Here is a 21,366-nt window from a genome sequence, read left to right as displayed (position 1 = left end):
GAGCAGGGCCCAGCAGTAGCTGTACAGTTGCACTCCCTTCTCCAGCCTTGGCGTGGGACTAGCAATCTATTCCCTCAAAAGGCCCAGCCATGCATGCTCGGTCCAAACCTGACATCTGTCTCCCGCAGATGCACGGCCAACATGGGTCTGCTTACTGTTACAGCACAACGACAGTTGCACCAGGAACCATCGCTGCAGCACCGTACTGCGCTGAAGGCTCAGACCGGTAGTAAGATAAACAAGTTTTATTACTTTTTCATATAGGACTCCAGAAACAGTGAGAGATGCTGAACTTAAGCTTAAAAAAAAAAAAAAAAGTCACACAGAACAAGGGCTCTGGTTCTTGAGGTAGACCATGGTTAGACTGAAAAAGGGCAACCCAGCCAGGCTCTCAAACCAAAACGTTAAAGAGAGAGAGAGGGCACTGGTGTCCTACTAAACTCAGCTTTCTGGGCCAAGGAAGAAGCCTGTGCAACCCTGGTAACTACACACACAGCACAGCCCTTCTGAGGGCTGGCACCGCGGTGGCACACGCTCAGGGGTTCCAGCATCACCCAGTGCAGCTACGAGGTTAGCAGTCCCAGCAAAGTTTCCACCACCACCATCCTTCATGGCTTAACTCAGAGCAGGTCACGTCCCCCCCGCTGTTAAAAATTCAGACTGTACGTTCGGTGGGACACGACTGCTAGAACCCCCATGAATAGTTACATAGCCTCAGCTTCCCTAAGGGCATTCAAATATCCACATGCGTTTTCCTTCAGACAGGTCTTTCACTTTGGGGAAAAAAGTGTCCATCCCTGCTCTAAAGCGAGCGACTGTACATGGCCGGTACCCCCACTTTTCTTCCTAGCTTCCCGCTTCAGCGGTTTTACTATGCAAACAGAGCCTTTAGTTCTGCAGGGAAGACGCTGTGGTGGGAGAGCAGAGATCCTCCGCGGCACAACGGGATTTGTTCTTTCAGCTCTGCTTCTGCACTGCTCAGGGTGCGAGATGCACCAACAAGACGTTCTCCCCGCGTATAAACACCTGCTTCATGTGCCGTGTGAACACCTGCTGATAATCCACCCTGGGTTCTTTCACTTTTCCCCCAGGGATGGAGCTGCCTTCACTGGGTTTGCACGCCGTAGCCGCTGACGTGCCCTGCGGAGCTTCCTCGTGGTCTCCGGCCGGCCCCTTGCCCTCACCCGTGGCTCGCCCCTGTTGGGATTCTGCAGAGGGCTTCACTTCTTCAGCTGCCACCGGCCGCCGTAAAGACGCCTGGGATTCATCTCCTGCCTGCAGCCGGGACTCCTGAATTTTGAGGCGGTCAAAGAGCTGCAGGAACAAAAGCAGGAGAAAAGAGGTATGAGGATGCCAAAAAGCACATTGCTCCTCCTTTTCCACCCCAGGCTCAGGAAAGGGGAAGTCAGACAGTCACGGCCCAAGTCGCGTGATACAAGAACTGTGTCCTGTGCCGGTCTCCCTCCACATCCAGCTCAATCAGTGGCCCTCGTGTGACCATTCCTGTTCCAATAATTGGACCTTAGCTCTGCCCCATCCTCCTCAGCTCCCTCCTCCCCTGATCCTGAAGAAGCCAAGACTAAGTTAATCTGCCTTAATTGCAGCTTGCTTTTTTTTTTTTTTTTTTAAAGGATAATGGATTTATGGCTCTGTCTAGCTTTCCTCCCTACTAAAAATACGAGACTTCGTTCTTTACACACAAAAATGGTATAACCTCATTATCTCTACCTCTGTGCGTGACCCCTCTTTTGCTAGCAGTATAGAGCCCCTTATAGGAATAGTCTGTGTAAGTACCGAGCTTGTTCCTCAAAGAGGAACATTCTAGACTGAATCTTCTGAGAAAGGGAGAGATTCAGTTGAGGCTTCGCAGACGAGCAAGAGGTGGTGGTGTGTCGTTTGGGGCAGTTTAATTGTTTTCTGAACAGAGGAGGCGGAGAGGAAACAAACAATGTTTAGAAGCAGGTGTTTCGTCCCTCTTGACCTACAACCTGGAGATCCGCTGACGGAACGAGGTACGTTCGGCAGCGGGCACAAACTTTATCCCTGTGCACACAGGCCGGCACCCTCTCTCTCATGCGTCAGCTATTCCCCCTCCAGTGCAGAGAGGTGCGCCCTGGACTAACTCGGGTGTTCTTGGGGCTGGAAAGGTAACGCCTAGTCAAAGGTGCAGTAAAGTCTGCAGTGCCAATCTGGAGGCAGAAGTTTGAGTTCTGGGGCTCTGGAACCTGTGCTTATGATTTATGTGCAGAAAATGTGCGGGCTGCACTGAAAACAGTTTTTGTACGCATAAATCATGTTTTTATGCACATTGTTGGGTAGCGTGTTTTGTTTTTCAAACCCCAAATGCCTTAAAAGGTGTGCTAATGCATCAGGAGTTTTAAAACATTTTTAGTATACGGTTTTCAATCTTCAGTTTATTACTTCGACCCCTGAGAAGAAGCCTACATGCGGCAGAAGTTCCCAAGCTAAATTTTTCCATACATAAAAGAGAGCAAAAGCACCGTTTGTAGCAGGGGCATGCCTGTAGGGTTCAGAGGGGGCAACAGTAAGTCCCTGCCAAGGCTGTGAGAGAACAAACATTTCAGCCAGAGGAAGAAGCCCACAGACCAGGAGGAGGAGGCAGTCACAGCAACACAGGTTGCTAGGAGGCTTAGTCTGGTGTGGTGGGCCAGGGTGGAAGGAAGGCAGAATGCATTGGGGCCAGGCCTGGGAAGGGGAGAGATGTAATTGTAATTATGTTTAAGGGGTCTCACATCCCTCTAGGCTCAGTCCTGGCCAAGGAGTTATCCTCTTTTTAAGCAGAGGAACTCTAAATAGCCTGGCTCTGTGCATAATTACCTGTCAGCTACCTCCAATAAAACACTTGTCGTTGGGAGAAACATATCCCAAGTGCCCTCTCTTCCATTTTGAACTGAAGTTAAAGCAGCACGCATGTCACTGGAAGACCCTGGAAAACTATTCTCCACATCCCTCCCAGACCAGGAATCCCATAGAATTTTTAAGCAATGGGGCTACACTACATTCCCATGACAGAGCAGAGAGCGCTCCAGCATCGGAACAGGGACTCACACTGCGTGTCAGCACTGTAAGGACCACATCTCTTAGCAAATCAAGGAGTATGTGGTGCACGTGCTGCAGCCAAGGCAGAACCACACTCCTGGAATGGCACCCCTCAAATGTTTACAGCTGAGAATGGGGTGCCTTCTACATAGGAGGCAGCCAGCCGGCAGGTACCACTATAGGATCACCCCCTTGTCCTGCAGGTGTTTGTTAGGAACACCAGAGCTGCCCAAGCTGTACACGAATCCCGAGCCTCCTGCCAGGCAGCACACAGGACAAGTCAGTGCCAGGTCCCAAACCCCTGTCCAAAAATGTTTGTATCTAAACATTAAATATCAGAAATGGATCTGCAATGTGCTTACCCTGGTGAGAGTAAGCTGAGGCTCATGGAAGAAGGCCTTGCCCAGCACAGGCTTCCTATATGTCTCATCCACATCTGTGAGGGCCTGCATAGAGAGACAAGAACACCACAACCAATTGGAAGGCCTCTATCTCCATCTTATATATGTCCCACTATATTCCAGCCCATCCATGGTACATAGCAGGAGCAGGGATCTCATGATTAGGACAGGGATCTGAGGCCCCAACTCTGTTGCATGCACTGTGACCTCAGTTTATTCATCATAATGACATTGTTCCTTTCTACTCCTCACATGCCAGGTATAAGTCAGAGAGCAGGGTAATTTCTGCTAATGGAAAATTTGTGTAGCTGTCTTGGTACAATTATAAATCATGCCATCACGCTTTCTGAATGGAGAGTTCTGTACAAATGCTAATTCTTCCTCCAACTGTATTAAAAGAAGGCCACACTGATTAATCAGATTATCCCTCTTGATAGCACATTACACAGAAGAATGTGATCACTGTTTATTCCAGGCCCCAGTGACCTCCAGCAACCACTAAAAAGCTCCCCAAATGTTACCATGTTCCAGAATTTGTCGAAGGCCACCAGGAATCCTGCACACACGCCACGCAGTCCCTTGAAGGTGCGGATGTGCACATTGATCTTTATCCGGTCCCGAACACAGCGGTATAACTCCCCCAACGGGCTGCCCTTATTCACTAAACATAGAAAACACCAGCGTGATAAGTCACAGTCATTTAGCAGCGCAGTATAGGGGCCAAATGAAACACCAATCTATACACATCTAGAACTGGCATTGTTCTGGGGCAGAAAACCACAAAAACATAGAACCTACACCTGTGAAAGCTGCTGCTAATCCCAACACGTATTTTTAAGAGCCTTGCAGTCCAGGTACCTTACACCACCAAATCTGGTTAGCTTCAGTTGACACTGGTGCAAATAACTGCAAATACTGCCTGTATCACCATCCATATTATTACTATATAGGCAGATTACAAGTCCTCTTTATTTACAGGTGTGGAATATAAAAAAAGAAAAACACCCCCCTTTCTTTTTTGTGCTTTAACAAATTTGCCGACCCCTGACATTATTTTGCTCTTCTGGTTTCCCCCTTCCCCAAATATATGGAGATCTCAGGTAGATGGAATCATATCTCAAGTTGACACGTCACATCTTAAGACTGAGTCAGCTCAAATCTTTGATCTCCTAACATCCATGATCTATCTACTGCTACTTTACATACAAGCCACTGCAGGACTGTCAATACCTATTTTCAGTGTAGAAAAGCAGAAATAAATTTATTTATTTATTTAACAGTTTTTTATACCGACCTTCATAGTAATAACCATATCGGATCGGTTTACATTTAACAAGGGTATAACTGGAGTAACAATTCAAGTAAACGAGAGCTAAACAATAGGTAGGAATAAGTCAAAGTTACAATCAACAGGGAAAGAGAACTTGGAAACTTGCGACAAGCTGGAAAGAAGATAAGGCAGGAAAAATATAAGGTATTACCATAGAGCGTACGGTTAAAGCTTAATAGGTGCTTTAACCTGGAAGAGTCAGAGTCCATTCGTGAATGTAAATGCCAGGTCGGGTAAGAGTGAAGGTCAACTAGTGATTGTCTGGTGGATCTGTGAAGGCTTGGTGAAAGAGCCAGGTTTTAAGTCTTTTTCTAAAAGTTAAAAGGCAGGGCTCCAGTCTGAGATTTGATGGGATGCTATTCCAGATAGATGGGCCAGCTATCGAAAAAGCTCTGTCTTTGGTCGTAGAGAGGCGTGAGGCTTTAGTGGGGGAAATTTCAGAGTGCCTTTGAGAATATCCCTAGTTGGTCTGTTAGAGGAGTGGAGTTTGAATGGGATTTCCAGGTCGAGTTGAAGATGATGATGGATGGTTTTGTGAATTAAGGTGATTGATTTGTATAGAATTCTGAAATTAACTGGTAACCAATGTAGGTTCTTGAGGATGGGTGAGATGTGTTCGCCGCGGCTGGTACTGGTCAGCAATCTCGCTGCCGCATTTTGAATCATCTGCAGTGATTTGGTAGTGGATTTGGGGAGGCCTAGGAAAAGGGCACTGCAGTAGTCTATTTTGGCGAATAGTAGCGCTTGGAGGACTGTCCTGAAGTCATGGAAGAATAAGACTGGTTTAAGTCGTTTTAGAACCTGTAGTCTGTAGAAACAGTCTTTGGAGGTTGTGTTGACCATTTTCTTTAGGTTTAGTCGATTGTCTAGTATTACCCCAAGGTCTCTAACCTGCTTACAGGTAATGTGAGAAAAGTGTGGTGATGGTGGGGAGATATTGTTTTCATTTGAGGAGATGTGGAGCAGCTCTGTCTTGGAGGCGTTGAAAACCAGGTTTAAGCTGTTGAGTAGATTAGTGATGGATAGAAGGCAGTTATTCCAATGAGTGAGCGCTTTTGAGATAGATTCTGTTATAGGGATTAGAATCTGCACGTCGTCTGCGTACAGATAATGAATTAGGTTGAGATCTGTTAACAGTTGGCAGAAGGGGAGGAGGTATATGTTAAAGAGGGTTGGGGATAAGGAGGAACCTTGTGGTACACCAAGAGTTGATTTTGTTAGGGGTGACTCTTTATTGTTGATTTTGACTTTAAAAGTCCTATTGTTGAGGAAGGACTTGAACCAGTTGTGGGCAGATCCGGAGATGCTGATATCTGCTAGGCGATCCAGCAGGATGGTATGGTTGACTGTGTCAAAATGCCGCCGAGATGTCTAACAGGACTAATAAAAAGGAGTGTCCTTTGTCTAACCCCATAATAATATGGTCTGTAAGTGAAATGAGGAGGGTTTCCGTGTTGCGTGATTTACGGAAACCATATTGCGAAGGGTATAGGATCTTGTGGTCTTCTAGATATTCAGAAAGTTGGGTGTTTACCAGTTTCTCCGTTAGTTTGGCAACGAAAGGGAGGTTAGAGATGGGTCTGAAATTAGCTAGTACATTAGGGTCTAAGTTGTGTTTCTTGAGGAGGGGCTTGAGTGAGGCGGTTTTGAGACTGTCTGGGTAGCTTCCTTGTGTTAGAAGGCTGTTTATGATGCTGGTCAGAGGTCCTGAGATTGCGTTTGGGATGAGAAGCAGGAGTCTCGATGGGATGTTATCAGCCGGATGGCTAGATGGTTTCTGTCTTTTTAGAAGGGATTCAATCTCTTTAGTGGAGATTGATTCAAAACTGTCAAATTTGGGTCTAGTAAGAGACTGGGGATTCTCGCCTGACTTGAGAGGTGTTGTATTTGGAGGAAGGAGGGTGAGGGTATTTAAGATCTTCTGTTGAAAGAATGAAGCAAGCTCATTAGCCTTGGAAAGAGCTTGTTCGTCTGGGATAGGTGGGGGGGGGGTAGATTTAGTGATTTGTGTTACGTAGGTGAATAGGGCCTGGGCATCATATTGGAAATGGTGTATTTTGTTTGCATAGTATTCCTTTTTTTTCTGTAGAATGGTGGTCCTGTAGTGATGTAAGAATCCCTTGTATGTTGCAAGGGTAGATGTGTTAGGGGTTTTGCACCATCTATTTTCTTTATGGCGTAAGTCCTGTTTCATCTGTTTAAGTTCAGTGCTGAACCAGGGTTGATTTCCCTTTTTTGTTGGGTTGATTGATTTGGAGACTATTGGGCACCATTTATTTGCGACTGCTTCTGTAATCTTTTGCCAGGAGGATAGGGCTGAGTCAGGGTTAGCTAGGTCTAAGTTAGAGAGTTCTTTGGAGAGTTGATAGCTGAGTGTATCAGATGGACATGCTTTCCTGAATTGAATGGTAGAAAGGTGTGGGGAAGTGTGTGTCTGTTTGTGTGTGGAGAAGGAAGATTCTATCAGGAAATGATCTGACCAAGGGATTGGGGTACAGGTGGGTTCTACTGTGCAAGTGAAAATAGCGTTGATGAATATTAGGTCCAGAGTGTGTCCAGCTTTATGTGTGGGGCTGTTGATGGTCTGAGTGAATCCCATAGCTCCAAGGGTGGTGAGGAGGGCTTCACAGTTCGCAGAGCGAGGTGTTGCGTTTGTATGGAGGTTGAAGTCCCCCATGATCATTGTTGGAAGGTCTGAGTTAATATGTTTCACAATGGATTCTATGAGGGGTGAGGGGTCCGTTTCTAGAACTCCCGGAGGAGCGTAGACTAACAGTATTTGTAGATGTTTTGACTTGACTAGGCCCAATTCCAGTTTGGACTCTGTCTTGATTGAATGTGCGGTCAGTCTGAGTTCTTTCTTGGTGGCTAGAAGAAGTCCGCCTCCTCTTTTTTTGTGTTTATGGAAGGTGAAGATGTCATAGGTCTGGATGGGTAGTTAGTTGGTTAAGGCGATGTCTGAGTTTTTTAACCAGGTTTCTGTGATGGCACAGATGTCTGGGTTGGAATCCAAAAGAATCATTGAGAATGTGTCTTCTTAGTTAAGGATTGCGCATTGAAGAGGGTTACTGAGAGTAGCGTGAGGCCTAGAAGTTGGTTCAATGGAGATGTCATGATAGGGATAATTCTTTTTTGTATGACGTTGATGGTGTTAGATGAAGGGGTTCTCCTTTGGTTGTGGATGATTGGGATGTTGTAAGTGTGCATGATGAGTGGAGTTCTGGAGGAAGTTTAGTCTGAGATGAATGGATGAAAGAAGGTGTCTGTCTGATTGAGGAGAGGTTTGGATGAATGATGACAGTGTTTGTATGTTTGTTGGTTCGGCTGGAAGAGTGCTCTGTCCTCCGTAGGCGTGAATGGGGTTGTCTGACCGGTTGCTGGCAGAGTTTCTGTCCTGGAAGGTCACAGCATTACTGTTTAGGGAGGCATTGCTTGGGTTGGACATACGAGGTGCTTTAATGTCATTTACGGCACGTGCGTGGCAAAAAAGCGTTGGAACTTACTGCAGATATTCAGCGTCCGCTTGGAGACCACGAAAATTCTTCTGGGCTGTCTGAAGGGGCTGCTCGAAGGGGCGCTCAAAGGGGCAGGCCCCTTTGTCGTGCTCCTTCAGCGCGCGACGCCTTGGAGCTGTGAAGAATTTAAAGTCCAATCGGGGCTGTCCCCCGATTGGCTGGTCGGGGAGGGAGTCCAGGCGCCGGGTTGGCTGCCGAAGATGGGAGCGCTGGATTGGCTGTCGGCAGCAGAAGAGGAAGCAGCAGAACGGCGGTGGAGCGTCAGCGGAGAGAAGGCAGGGGCTGCCTTGTGGTTGGCGCTGGAGGCGGTCGCAGGTAAGAGTGAAAGTAGTAGGCCTTACCCTGGCGGGTCTCCGGCGCAGATCGCGCAGGCCCTGTCGGCGTTCAGGCCTCTCTTCCTCCTGCTGAGTCTGTGGCCGAAGAGGGCTCTGTCCGGGAGCCGCGAAGAATTTAAAGTCCAATTGGGGCTGTCCCCCGATTGGCTGGTCGGCGAGCCAATAAATAAAGAGGTCAGAGCTGTTGTAAAAGGATACCTTTTTACTAGACCGACTGAATATACATGTGACCAGCTTATGAGTTCTGCTCCCATTAGCAGGTCGATACTGTAAAAAGTGCAGGAGAGCCGGTGCTCTGTGTTGAACGCCCGCACTCCTGGGCGTGCAATTCTCTATTTAACGGGCAGATACAGTAAACCAAGCGGGAAAGCGGCTCTCCCGGCGCACAGGCCACTCTCCTGTGCGCGCGATTCAGTAACTTAATTTATTTAAATTAGGGCTGGCAGTAAAAAGAGGCGCTAAGGACACTAGCGCGTCCCTAGCGCCTCTTTTTGACGGAAGCGGCGGCTGTCAGTGAGTTTGACAGCCGACGCTCAATTTTGCCGGCGTTGGTTCTCAAAGCCGCTGACAGCCATGGGTTCGGAAACCGGATGCCAGCAAAACTGAGCATCCGGTTTTCAACCCACGAGCCCATTTTAATTTTATTTTTTTTTACTTTTTTTTTTTTTTTTTTTTTACTTTTGGGACCTCAGACTTAATATCGCCATGATATTAAGTCGGAGGGTGCACAGAAAAGCAGTTTTTACTGCTTTTCTATGCACTTCCCTGGCGCTGGCATAAATTAACACCTACCTTTGGGTAGGCACTAATTTCTTAAAATAAAATGTGTGGCTTGGCTGCACATTTTACTTACTGTATTGCACGGGAATGACTAATAGGGCCATCAACATGCATCTGCATGTTGCGGGCGCTATTAGTCTCGGGGGGGGGGGAAGCGCACTGTACTGTATCAGCCTGTAAATGAGGTGTCATGCTAATAGCGTGTCCCTAACACCCACTTATTTAGCGGTAGAGGTGGCTGTCAGCGGGTTGGACAACCGATGCACAATTTTACAGGCATCAATTTTCGAACCCACTGACAGCCATGGGTTAGGAAAACAGACACTTGTAAAATTGAACGTCCATACAGAATAAAATAAGCATAATGTCCCCTCAAAGGAAAAAACAACTTACAGGTTGCATTACAATGGAGGTGTAGCATCAACCTACTAAAAACTAGCCCAATACAAACTCTCACAAATAATTTACTTTCCTTTTCTACCTAGCGGTACCTTATTCAGTTTGGAAAAACAAAAAATGTGTTTTAAAGTGATCTTGACTTTTGCTAACCTTTTTCGACCAGGGAGATTTCTGTATTATCTCCTCGGAGCACGGTTCAGGGTACCAGAAACCTATCAACACGATCCCCCTATACTCACGGGGCATTCGGGTGAGCACGTTCTTGGGGATTCTCTTCCTCCGGGGCTCCCGGGGGGCTCCTTCACCCTCCCCTTCCCTGGTCACCATGAGCTGTTTCAGCCTTTCGATCCTAGCAGGATCCGGCGGCGGCGGCCCGCGGTGCTTGCGCAGCTTGGACGCCTTCCTGGAGGACGGCGCCCCGCGGGCCCGCAGGCCCCCGCGCTGCAGGAAACTCTCGTACTCGGCCAAGTTATTGAAGCAGCGCACGTTGGGGAAGGGGATCGGCGTGCAGGGGGAGTAGAGAGCCAGGAGAGGGTCGAAGAGCTCCGAGCTGACGTCCAGAGAGCTGGCAGCAGCGGCGACAACCCCAGCTCCCTGCCGCTCCTCCTCCTCCATGTTTGCAAGACCCGCAGGCCGGGGCCGCTTGCAGTACCGCCTCCGGGCGAGAGCAGAGCACCGCCCCCCCCCCTCCCGGCGCTCCCGCTTCCGGACACAGCACGAGGACTAAACCCCCGACGCGCAAGCATCACTTTTCCATAGGGCAAGGGATGATGACGTCACCAGCTACCACTGAAAACCATGGAGCTAGACCCGACCATAGAGAGAGAGTCACCCAGCGGCTAGAGGAGTTTCGACCTTTTCGCCTACACGGTGTTCCGTTTCCGGTAATGGTGTTATCGCGTGCTGCCGGCTTGCTGGCCCCTGGTTTGCTCCGGCGGCGCCTGAATGGTGTTCCCGCAAGTGCGCTCGGGTCCATGGCGAAGAGCAAGTTCGAGTACGTGAGAGAGTTCGAGACGGACGACACGTGCCTGCGGAACTGCTGGGTCGTGGTGCGCCTGGACGGCCGCAATTTCCACAAGTGAGAGCCGCGAGGCGCGGCCATGGTGTGTCACATGGCTCGCGCGACTACAAATCCCAGTATCCCACGGTGCTGAGCCTTTGTAATTCCAGAAACCCCGGTCTGGCGAGTCGTGCCAGTCCTGGTGGCTTTAGAGAATATTCCAGGGCAGACGTTACCTCTGTGTTAAATGTATGCTCTCTTTCCGTGTTTCTATTAACTCCTATTCTGCTATAGAAACTGCAGCGGTAACAGTCACAGCCCTCACCTATTACCTGGCTAACAGCGCCGCTGTACCTGCTGCCGCATGCATCTCAGAGGACTATCGGAAGAGGGTTTAAAAATGGGGGACAATCCAGGTCGATGAGAAGGGGCATGGCACCCAATAAAAGAAAATTCCATTAGATCTGGAAGCGCTGAAAAGAGCAATAAGATGTCAAAGTAAAAAAATACTCACTACAAAGTGGTAACTTTAGAGAGGAAAATAGTGTCTTTAACTATTTACCATAAGCACATTCACTCAGACTGGAGACAATATCATCGACATATGCTCGTAATAGGATTTAATCCGCTGTCTCTCGCCCTCAATGGGCCGCAGGCAGTAGTCAGCCTTTGAGCAAAAAACTTTTAATCATTTATTGTCTCCCGTCTATTATAACAATTTTGTCTTTTTTATCTTTTTAAAGTTTTTATGTATCAACTATTCAAGTTTAATTAAATTAAATATAGAGCATCTATCAGAAAATACTCAACCGGCTTGTTACCCAAAAGCGATTTTTTTAAGGAAATACTTAGCCAATAGAAGGTCATTCAGGTATTCTCCCTTTAGATATTCAACCCTGAATATGGTTTAAATGTCTCTATTTCTTTACAGAGAGGGTGGTGGATGCATGGAACAGCCTCCCTGTGTAGGTAGTTGAGACAAGACCAGTATCTGAATTTTAAAAAGCATAGAATAAACACAGGGGATCTCTGAGAGAGCGGTGGGGATTGTAAAGCTGAATTAATTGATGTGGATGAGCGGCCATATCATATTTTTAAGGAAATACTTAGCCAATAGAAGGTCATTCAGGTATTCTCCCTTTAGATATTCAGGGGTAACAAGCCGGTTGAGTATTTTCTGATAGATGCTCTATATTTAATTTAATTAAACTTGAATAGTTGATACATAAAAACTTTAAAAAGATAAAAAAGACAAAATTGTTATAATAGATGGGAGACAATAAATGATTAAAAGTTTTTTGCTCATAGGCTGACTACTGCCTGCGGCCCATTGAGGGCGAGAGACAGCGGATTAAATCCTATTACGAGCATATGTCGATGATATTGTCTCCAGTCTGAGTGAATGTGCTTATGGTAAATAGTTAAAGACACTATTTTCCTCTCTAAAGTTACCACTTTGTAGTGAGTGTTCATTTGAGAGGAGTTTGCTTTTGTTCTGTGAAAGTAAAAAAATAAACATGAATGCACCTTAAGCTTTGCCACTCACACTGCACTGCTCATCAAACAAGTACACCCTCGAAAGTATGATATGGCCGCTCATCCACATCAATTAATTCAGCTTTACAATCCCCACCGCTCTCTGAGATCCCCTGTGTTTATTCTATGCTTTTTAAAATTCAGATACTGGTCTTGTCTCAACTACCTACACAGGGAGGCTGTTCCATGCATCCACCACCCTCTCTGTAAAGAAATAGAGACATTTAAATACCTCCAAGTTTTCTATGCAAAGGAGGTGAGTTGCTTTCAATGGCAAGGAGGCTGTAGAATGAGAGGTCAGGGGATGAGGGTGTAAGAGGGGAGACTCAGGAATAATAATCTAAGGAATTAGTCAAACTCCCCTATCTCGCCTTTCTTCTAGGATACACTTGTTTAGACTTTACGTCTGTCCTCGTATGCTTTAGAACAAAGCCACCTTCTGGACCAACTCCAACTTGTTTTTATCCTTTTAAAATTGCAGTCTCCAGAATTGTACACAGTATTCCAGATGAGGTCTCAGGGCCCTATACAGGGGTAAATATCACTTTCCTTTATCTGCAGACCATTCCTCTCCCTATGCAGTAAAGACTCTGGCTTCTGCCTTTGCCTTATCCAGCTGTTTGGCTATCACATACAGTCACAACCAGATCCTTCTCTTCTTTCGTGCTTAGAAGAATTTCACCCTCTATACTATCCTCTCCCTTGGATTTTTGCAGCCCAAATGCATAACTGCATTTTTTAGCATTAAATCTTAGTTGCCATACCATAGATCATTTCTTGAGCTTTGCTAGATCCCTCCTCATATTTTTCACACTTTCCTGGCTGTCTACCCTGTGGCAGATTTTGATATCAGCACAGACAAACCTTCCCTGACATTACGCAATGTCGCTCATGAAAATGCTGAAAAGGACAGATTCCAGCCGCACACCACAAGTAATGCCTTCCTTCACAGAGTGAACTCAATTTATCGCTACCCTTTGTCACCACCCAGTCAATCACGTTAGGGCCCATACTAAAGGTGCTCAATTTATTTATAAGTTATCAATGCGGAACCATTGGAAAAGGCTTTATTGAAATACAAACACTCTCCCCTGATCCAAAGCTCTGGTCACCCAGTCAGAGAAATTGATCAGATTCATCTGACAAGACGTACCTTTGGTAAAACCATGCTGCTTCGAATCTTGTAATCCACTGGATTACTGAAACTGCACTATCCTCTGTTTTCTTAGACAGTCAAAGAAAATGCAACGGGAACGAGCGTGCTCTTTTGAAAATTATTATAGACTTTAAACAGACACGATCAGTGCTAATTCTGACCCCTGACAAGAGGAATTTGAATGCTTGATCAGTTCTTGTGTATCCAGAGCGCACTGTTCATTAGCTCTGATAGTCATCAGTAGGCTTTTCGGCAATTTCTCTGGGTATTGTCTCCATTGCATGCAAATCTATGACATGCAAATTCATCGTGGATATCCTGAAAACTAGACTGGCTAGGGTAGTACTCCAGGACCAGCTTGAAAATGCATGCATACATTGTGATAAACCTAGGATTGGGTCAGCTTGCCTTGAAATAGAGCTGGTTCGTAATCCTACTCTGAGGAGAAATTGTATTCTTCAGCATTAGCATCTCTGTTCATTTTAGTCTGGGCATCTCAGTAGAGGTAGAATGAATCAATCGCTACATAAATTGCATCCTAGATTATTTATTTGTATGATCTATGGTGCAAGTATTGCTTGCCCTAGCTCAATAAAGATATAGTGGAACTAGAAAAGGTACAGGGAAGAGTGACAAAAATGATAAAGGGGATGAAATGGCTCTCCTACAAAGGTTAGGGCTTTTCATCTTGGAGAAGAGATGGCTGAGAGAGGACATTATAAAATCATGGGAGGGACAGATAAATATGGAGTGGTTATTTTACTCTTTCAGATAGTACAAGGATTACGGGACACTCATGAAACGAACGGGTAGCAGATTTATAACACGTTGGAGACAGTATTTTGCACTCAATACACTGTCAAGCTGTGGAATTTGTTTCTGGAGGATGTGGTCAAGGCACCTAGCATAGCTGAGTTAAAGGGGTTTGGACAAGTTTGTGGAAGGAAAGTCCATAAAAGGTTATTAGCCGGGTAAACTGGGGGAAACCACTGCATATCCCTGGAAGCGAGCAACAAGAAGTGGATCTGTCAGGTATTTCCTAGAAATCCAGACTGGCCAGTGCCGGACTTGATGGACCTTTGGTCTAACCCAGCATGACACTTCTTATAATTCTCAAGATTAATTAGTAGCTATTATCCTTATATTTGGAAATTATTTTTGCTGTGCTCACATGATATGTTGTCCTGTGTATGTTTTGATTGATGTGTTTATTGTTTTAAATTATTGTGATTAGCTAAAATGCCTATTTTAATTTTGGTGTCTCACCTGCATTTTTATTGTCTTACAATATTTGTTATGTTGGTTATGTGGATATTTTGTAAATTGTTGTAATCTGCTTTTTTTTTTTTTTTTTTACTGTAAAGGCAGAATAGAAATATTAAAATTATTTTCCAAACTTATTTGTAAAAGACAAAAAAATCTCTCTGTAGATTTGCCGAGCAGCATAACTTCACAAAACCCAATGATGATCGGGCCTTGCAGCTGATGAACAGGTGTGCACAGACCGTCATGCAGGAGCTGAAGGATATCATCGTGGCTTATGGACAGAGCGATGAATACAGCTTTGTTTTCCACAAAAAATCAAACTGGTTCAAGCGGAGAGCCAGGTAGGAGGAGAAGGCATGTTAGAAAATAGGTGTTTTCCAAGAGGTGGATGCAATTTGTCACACAATCAGAACAGTTATAATTGCAGTGGTGCTTATAGTGAAAACTAGATAAAATGTCTCTTTGAAGTCAGATTTCTGTATTCAGTAGCCTACAACATACTGGGAATATTTGTCATGGGATGTGTTTGTGTTTTGGAACAGGGTGATTCACACACAGGTCTCCAAATAAAATAGAATATCTCGCACCTTAGTACAGGGATAGGCCATCTACAGCCCATGGGCCAAACCTGGCCCAATGACAGGCTTTTTACCTCTCTTCTCCTACTCAGTTTGCCACATTATAACTGGTTCTCCGGCACCTTGCAATGATGTCATCAACAATGGCCTGACATTGTGGGCCTTTGTTGATGATGTGAATCTGGGTGTTGGCTGCTGGCAGTGACTGCTCCCTCAGAGGCGTAGCAGTGTCGGGAGAGTAGTGTGGCTAGCAGGACAGGAAGAGAAGGAACTTTGCGGCCCCGCTGGAACTGGCACCGTGGCTTGCAGGGCCTTAGAGGAAGAGAATTGAGGTCCCAACAGAATCAGCAGTTTGGCCAGTGGAGCTTTAGGTTAGGAGGAGCAAACGTAGCATGGCTCTTTCTCATCATAGTCACATTTGGGTTGGCCGTGGAGAGGGGGGGTGGAGTCTGCTGATGGAGGGAGAGAAACGAGAGAAGGAGTGTGTGTGTGAGAGAGAACATGTATGTGAGAGCATGCGAGTGGTTGGGTGACAGTATGCATGTGTATGGGTGGGTGAGAGCGTGCATCCATGTATGTGGGTGAGGGAGCATGGGTAGATGGATGGATAAGAGCACTGTGTGGGTGGGTGAGAGCATGTGTATGTCGGGGTGGGAGGGTGAGAGAGCATGTGTGTATGGATGGTGAGAGCACATTGTGTGTATGGGTGATAGCATGCATTGTATGCATGGGTGGGTGTGAGAGAATGTGTATGTGTGAGAGAGAGCATTGTGTGTATGGATGGGTGAGAGAGCATGTTTCCATATGAGTGGGTGAGAAGAGCGTATTGTGTATGGGAGGGTGACAGAGCGCATGTGTATGTGCAACAACCTCTCCTTCCTCTCTGCCTGCTCATCTATGACAATCTCAAAGTATTAAAAGTTCCCAGGTATGGAGAGCGGGGAATCTTTTAAAATCCTTACTAGTCTTAATTATTGGATATTATTTGATGTGTCAATTTTTAAATATTTTGTGGGTGATTTGGAACATTTTTATGAGTTTGCATGTTTAAAAACTCAGCAACAAGGCTCTGCCCTTGTCGGGTGCTGTAACGCTTCCACTTTCTCTCCCTCTCCTGAAAAGTAAGTTCATGACACATGTGGCATCCCAGTTTGCCTCCAGTTACGTCTACTGTTGGAAGGATTACTTCAGCGAGCAACCGCTTCTGTACCCGCCAGGATTTGATGGGAGAGTCATATTATATCCGAGCGACCAGAATTTGAAGGACTACCTCAGCTGGAGACAGGCAGACTGTAAGCATCGTGGCAGAATCTGTTCGTATGATGTAATGCTCAGTGCTTTAACCTGCAGGGGGTGAAGTTTTGTGCACAAGAGGAGTGGGATCTGGGGGTGATTATGCCTGATGATCTGAAGGTGGCCAAACAGGCGACGACAAAAGCCAGGAGAATGCTTTTGAGAGAGGAACAGCCAGCAGGAAACGGGAAGAGTTATTGCCTCTGTTTAAGGCTCTGAGACCTCATTTGGCGTACTGTGTACAAATCTGGAGACCGCACCTTCAAAAGGCTGTAAACCAGATGGAGTCGGTCAGCAAGTCAGTGGTCGTCAAAGTATATGGGGACAGACTTAAAGATGTAAATACGTATACCCTAGAGAAAAGGCAGGATAAGGGGAGATATGATAGAGATAGTTAAATACCTCCAAGGTATCGATGCACAAAAGGCAGGCCTCATTTATTGAATGGGAAGCTCTGAAAGTCGAGATTTAAAATGAGTGATCTATCGGACAGATAATTTTAAATAAAGCCATGTCTGAATTTAAAAAAGGTCATGCAGTGCGTTAACTTTAGGACAGGTCAGTGGCAAGACCAGAGTTAGCTGCATACGTTAAGCGGCTACCTCCACTCCGTTCCGGCAGTTCACACAAATGTACGTGACTTATACCCAAGTATATACGGTATTTCTGTACAGAAAGGGTGGAAAATGCATGGAGCAGCCTCCCTGCGGAAGTGGTGGAGATAAGGACACTGTGTAAATCCAAGAAAGTTTGGATTAAAGCCCAGGGGATCTCTGAGTGTTAGGGAATGTAGAGCTGAGTGGTTGTGAGGATGGGCCATATGGTCTTTATCTGATGTCATGTTCTATTGAGGTCCATAAAACACTATAAAAAAAAGCTATTGCTATCCCTGGGAGTGAGTAACAGGAAATAGATCTAATTTACGGGATCTCCTTGGTACTTGCGACCGTGGATTGGCCACGGTCAAGAGACTGGATGCTGGGCTTGATGGCCTGTGGTCTAACCCAGCATGGCAGTTCTTATGCTCGTAGCTTCCCTTGTCACATTCTCCATTGCTTCTTGTCAGAAGCTGGTTAGCATCTGTTTAAACTTAGTGTTACAAAAAAAAAAAAAAACCAAACTGAGCACCGCCACCTTTCAGATGAGGGTGCGGTCAGTTTCAGTCTGCGGGGCTAGTTAAAAGCAGACGTGGCTCTGGCCTCAGTCTGCTGTCATGGTCTTCCCTCAGCTCTTTTGAATGTGGTTTAACTGTACACTTATTCCGTGTTTCAGATTTGGGCTTCCCTTCCTTGTCATCAGCATAGCATTTATAAATAGCAAAACTTTGAAAAAATATGCAATACATCCAGAACCTGCCTCATGGGCGCTGTGTGATTGTCATTTCCATTTTACATGCATTCAGAGCACTGAACATTTCGGCTGAGGATGAAAGCAAATGTGTCAGCTCCTGGATAACCTTTGCTTATGTGGTGTTGGTCAGCTGCTAGACCAGTTAGGATCCCTTTCTTAACGAGACACAAAATCCTTAGCAAGAATTTGTGAAGAAGCCCTGGGACTTGAAGAACAGGTTTAGAAAAAGCCTTAAAAAGAGTAGCCTTATTTTCTTTAGGGCAGATGGCTGCTTCCTGAAACACCAAAACAAAGCAGAAATCTCTTATCTAGATATTATTTAGATCTATAAAAGGCTCGTGTCTGTCTGTGGCCACCAGTGAGCACTCTGCAAAGACAATATGCTCTATCTGCAAAGTCTTGTGGGACTGGAGGACAAGCTACGGGACCACAGAGCAATGAGGAAGATGCCCCAAAGGGATGGGAAGAAAAGCCGAGGGGAGGAAGGGGGCAGCAAAGAAGAGGACAAAGGCAGCAGGAGGGAAAAAAAGGGGGATGTGCCCAGATGGGGCAGAGTGCTGATGGTGGTCTGAGGGCGTGGGGACATTTATTTTCCTACCTCTAAGTGGAGTGGCTGTTTCTCCCATGGACAGGTGTATGTAGCTCTTACTAGAGTTGGCCAACAAGAGAAGTCAAACATACTGCAGCTGCCAGACAACAAGACTGTTAATGTAGTTTATGGAGAGCTTCTCTCTCTGAGTTTAAATATGCTGTTAATTAGTTAATGAAATGAAACTATACTTATCTTTTTCACTTTTGTTTAAATGTCTTTAAAATTCATTTTGTTGGCATTTCTGTGATCTTAACGCCGTGGTTGCCTCTGAGCACGTTCCCCCGCGGTGACATCAAGAGCATACGGTCTGTCCCACTGATGAATTATTTCAGACCTGCTGCCGGCAGGAGGCCGGTTGCTATAGCTTGGCTTGCAGCATTAGTCTGTCCTCTTCCCTGTTCCCTTTAGTGCTGAAAGAGTCTGCACCAGAGGAGATGGGCGGAGGACATGTCAGCTGTGTCCCAGGCCCAGCCTTGCTCTCCTACTGCCATGTATCAGCTTTGTAGGATTTCTTCCTGCCTCGTTTTAGAGTTTCCAGGAGCAGTAGCTGACAGGTCAGGGAAAAGCTGCCTATTTTGCCCTATCTGCTTTTAGTTGGAGTAAGCAGCTTGTGCCTGGATGTGATATTTAGTATTGATTCAGCGTAGTTTTCTGTTTAAAGCCTTCGGTAGAGTGAGGAAACTAGAGCTGAACTGCCCCTCTCTCCCTTCCTAGGCCACATCAATAATCTTTACAACACTGCTTTCTGGGCGCTGGTTCAGAAAGGAGGCCTACCAACCGCGCAAGCACAAGAACGGCTCCAGGTAAGCACAAGAACGGTAAGGAAGATGCCTGTTTAGAACTCGCGTTTCCCAGTGGAGAGAATGCCGAGTATCTGAAGACTTGGGGTTCTGAGTTTGCTGGAAGCCTGCGCTGCTCCCGTGTACCTCCTGGCTCGTAGCTGCTCACTTCACTGATTCAAGGGGAACCATTGTAAGAACATAAGAACATGCCATACTGGGTCAGACCAAGGGTCCATCAAGCCCAGCATCCTGTTTCCAACAGAGGTCAAACCAGGCCACAAGAACCTGGCAATTACCCAAAAACTAAGTCTGTCCCATGCTACTGATGCCAGTAATAGCAGTGGCTATTTTCTAAGTCAGCTTAATTAATAACAGGTAATGGACTTCTCCTCCAAGAAATTTGTGTTTTTCTCTTTACACAGAGTTCCATCTACGTAACCTTTTTGTAGTTGTAAACTGATATTTTTATTAAAAACTAATAAACTTGTACAATTATATCCATTTTGTCAAAAACAGAAGCTTGTAGTGTGTTGCAGTAGGGAAGACGTTTTCAATGTTATCCTCTTCTTTTCTAGGGAACCGTGTCGGCAGTCAAGAATGAGATTTTGTTTACTGAATTCAACATAAACTACAACGATGAGCCGTTAATGTATCGGAAGGGAACCGTCTTGGTATGGCAGAAGGTAAAGGCTGCTTGGAGTTTGTGAGTTTATTGATTGCCCCCACCATCACCACCACGTGACGTGTCCATACTGACAGCAGTAACAAGGTATACCAGTGTGACAGCAGCGTGCAAGATCTATTCAGTCTGTAAACACCGATTAGGAACCTGAGTGCACGACTGTGGCAGATGGAGCCATTGGGATTGCACTCACCTGTCGCAGTATTAATATGTGTTATTTGGTGTTATCAGCGTTCACGGTACTATATGGGTTGGCATGCGTATGGTGTCGCTGCCCCAGTAAGACGCACAGGTTCCAGAATTTGAAATCTTCCGTTAGCGTAGTCCAGGCATGTGTGAAAGGGAGGACTCTTCCATTAGCGTAGTCCAGGCATGTGTGAAAGGGAGGAATCTTCCGTTAGCGTAGTCCAGGCATGTGTGAAAGGGAGGACTCTTCCATTAGCGTAGTCCAGGCATGTGTGAAAGGGAGGACTCTTCCGTTAGCGTAGTCCAGGCATGTGTGAAAGGGAGGACTCTTCCGTTAGCGTAGTCCAGGCATGTGTGAAAGGGAGGACTCTTCCGTTAGCGTAGTCCAGGCATGTGTGAAAGGGAGGAATCTTCCGTTAGCGTAGTCCAGGCATGTGTGAAAGGGAGGACTCTTCCGTTAGCGTAGTCCAGGCATGTGTGAAAGGGAGGACTCTTCCGTTAGCGTAGTCCAGGCATGTGTGAAAGGGAGGAATCTTCCGTTAGCGTAGTCCAGGCATGTGTGAAAGGGAGGACTCTTCCGTTAGCGTAGTCCAGGCATGTGTGAAAGGGAGGACTCTTCCGTTAGCGTAGTCCAGGCATGTGTGAAAGGGAGGACTCTTCCGTTAGCGTAGTCCAGGCATGTGTGAAAGGGAGGAATCTTCCGTTAGCGTAGTCCAGGCATGTGTGAAAGGGAGGACTCTTCCGTTAGCGTAGTCCAGGCATGTGTGAAAGGGAGGACTCTTCCGTTAGCGTAGTCCAGGCATGTGGGAAAGGGAGGACTCTTCCGTTAGCGTAGTCCAGGCATGTGTGAAAGGGAGGACTCTTCCGTTAGCGTAGTCCAGGCATGTGTGAAAGGGAGGACTCTTCCGTTAGCGTAGTCCAGGCATGTGTGAAAGGGAGGACTCTTCCGTTAGCGTAGTCCAGGCATGTGTGAAAGGGAGGAATCTTCCGTTAGCGTAGTCCAGGCATGTGTGAAAGGGAGGACTCTTCCGTTAGCGTAGTCCAGGCATGTGTGAAAGGGAGGAATCTTCCGTTAGCGTAGTCCAGGCATGTGTGAAAGGGAGGACTCTTCCGTTAGCGTAGTCC

General features: G+C 46.3%; 2 protein-coding genes across 11 annotated transcripts in view; one reads left to right on the top strand and one right to left on the bottom strand.

Annotated features, from left to right (window-relative positions):
- Positions 1-230: 230 nt before the first annotated feature.
- On the bottom strand, positions 231-10,458 carry LSM11 (LSM11, U7 small nuclear RNA associated). 2 transcript variants are annotated; one of them, XM_029583400.1, is made up of 4 exons: positions 10,060-10,458; positions 3,983-4,122; positions 3,423-3,506; positions 231-1,314 (listed from the first exon to the last, which is right to left on the bottom strand). In XM_029583400.1, exons 1-4 carry the CDS (start codon positions 10,433-10,435, stop codon positions 979-981), a joined length of 936 nt encoding a protein of 311 aa, XP_029439260.1. In that variant the 5' UTR covers positions 10,436-10,458; the 3' UTR covers positions 231-978. The 2 variants fall into 2 exon arrangements, with proteins under 2 accessions (XP_029439260.1, XP_029439261.1); XM_029583401.1 differs by lacking the exon at positions 3,983-4,122 and having other exon boundaries at positions 9,971-10,458.
- A 103-nt stretch (positions 10,459-10,561) lies between these two features.
- Positions 10,562-21,366, top strand: part of THG1L (tRNA-histidine guanylyltransferase 1 like) — a 42,194-nt gene continuing 31,389 nt past the window's right edge. For 3 of the 9 annotated variants that reach the window (XM_029583393.1, XM_029583392.1, XM_029583391.1), the window contains exons 1-5: positions 10,562-10,898; positions 14,943-15,119; positions 16,479-16,648; positions 19,306-19,394; positions 19,949-20,056. In XM_029583393.1, coding sequence (XP_029439253.1) covers positions 10,588-10,898; positions 14,943-15,119; positions 16,479-16,648; positions 19,306-19,394; positions 19,949-20,056 — 855 coding nt within the window. In that variant the 5' untranslated portion in view covers positions 10,562-10,587. Of the gene's footprint in view, positions 10,968-11,051; positions 11,070-14,942; positions 15,120-16,478; positions 16,649-19,305; positions 19,395-19,948; positions 20,057-21,366 lie in introns of those variants that run through there. The other 6 variants (XM_029583394.1, XM_029583398.1, XM_029583395.1 and 3 more) reach the window with 6 other exon arrangements.

The sequence above is a fragment of the Rhinatrema bivittatum genome, chromosome 18, assembly GCF_901001135.1.
Source record: "Rhinatrema bivittatum chromosome 18, aRhiBiv1.1, whole genome shotgun sequence".
Lineage (NCBI taxonomy): Eukaryota > Metazoa > Chordata > Amphibia > Gymnophiona > Rhinatrematidae > Rhinatrema > Rhinatrema bivittatum.
This window is presented reverse-complemented; position numbering and strand designations above follow the sequence as displayed.

Bases quoted from the DNA above. Each gene is read 5' to 3' on its own strand.
- LSM11 (XM_029583400.1), bottom strand. From the start codon at position 10,435: ATGGAGGAGGAGGAGCGGCAGGGAGCTGGGGTTGTCGCCGCTGCTGCC. The intron at 3,507-3,982 runs GTAACATTTGGG...CTCTCTATGCAG, and splicing joins TCGACAAATTCTGGAACATG to GCCCTCACAGATGTGGATGA. The intron at 1,315-3,422 runs GTAAGCACATTG...TTGTTCCTGCAG, and splicing joins CTCAGCTTACTCTCACCAGG to CTCTTTGACCGCCTCAAAAT.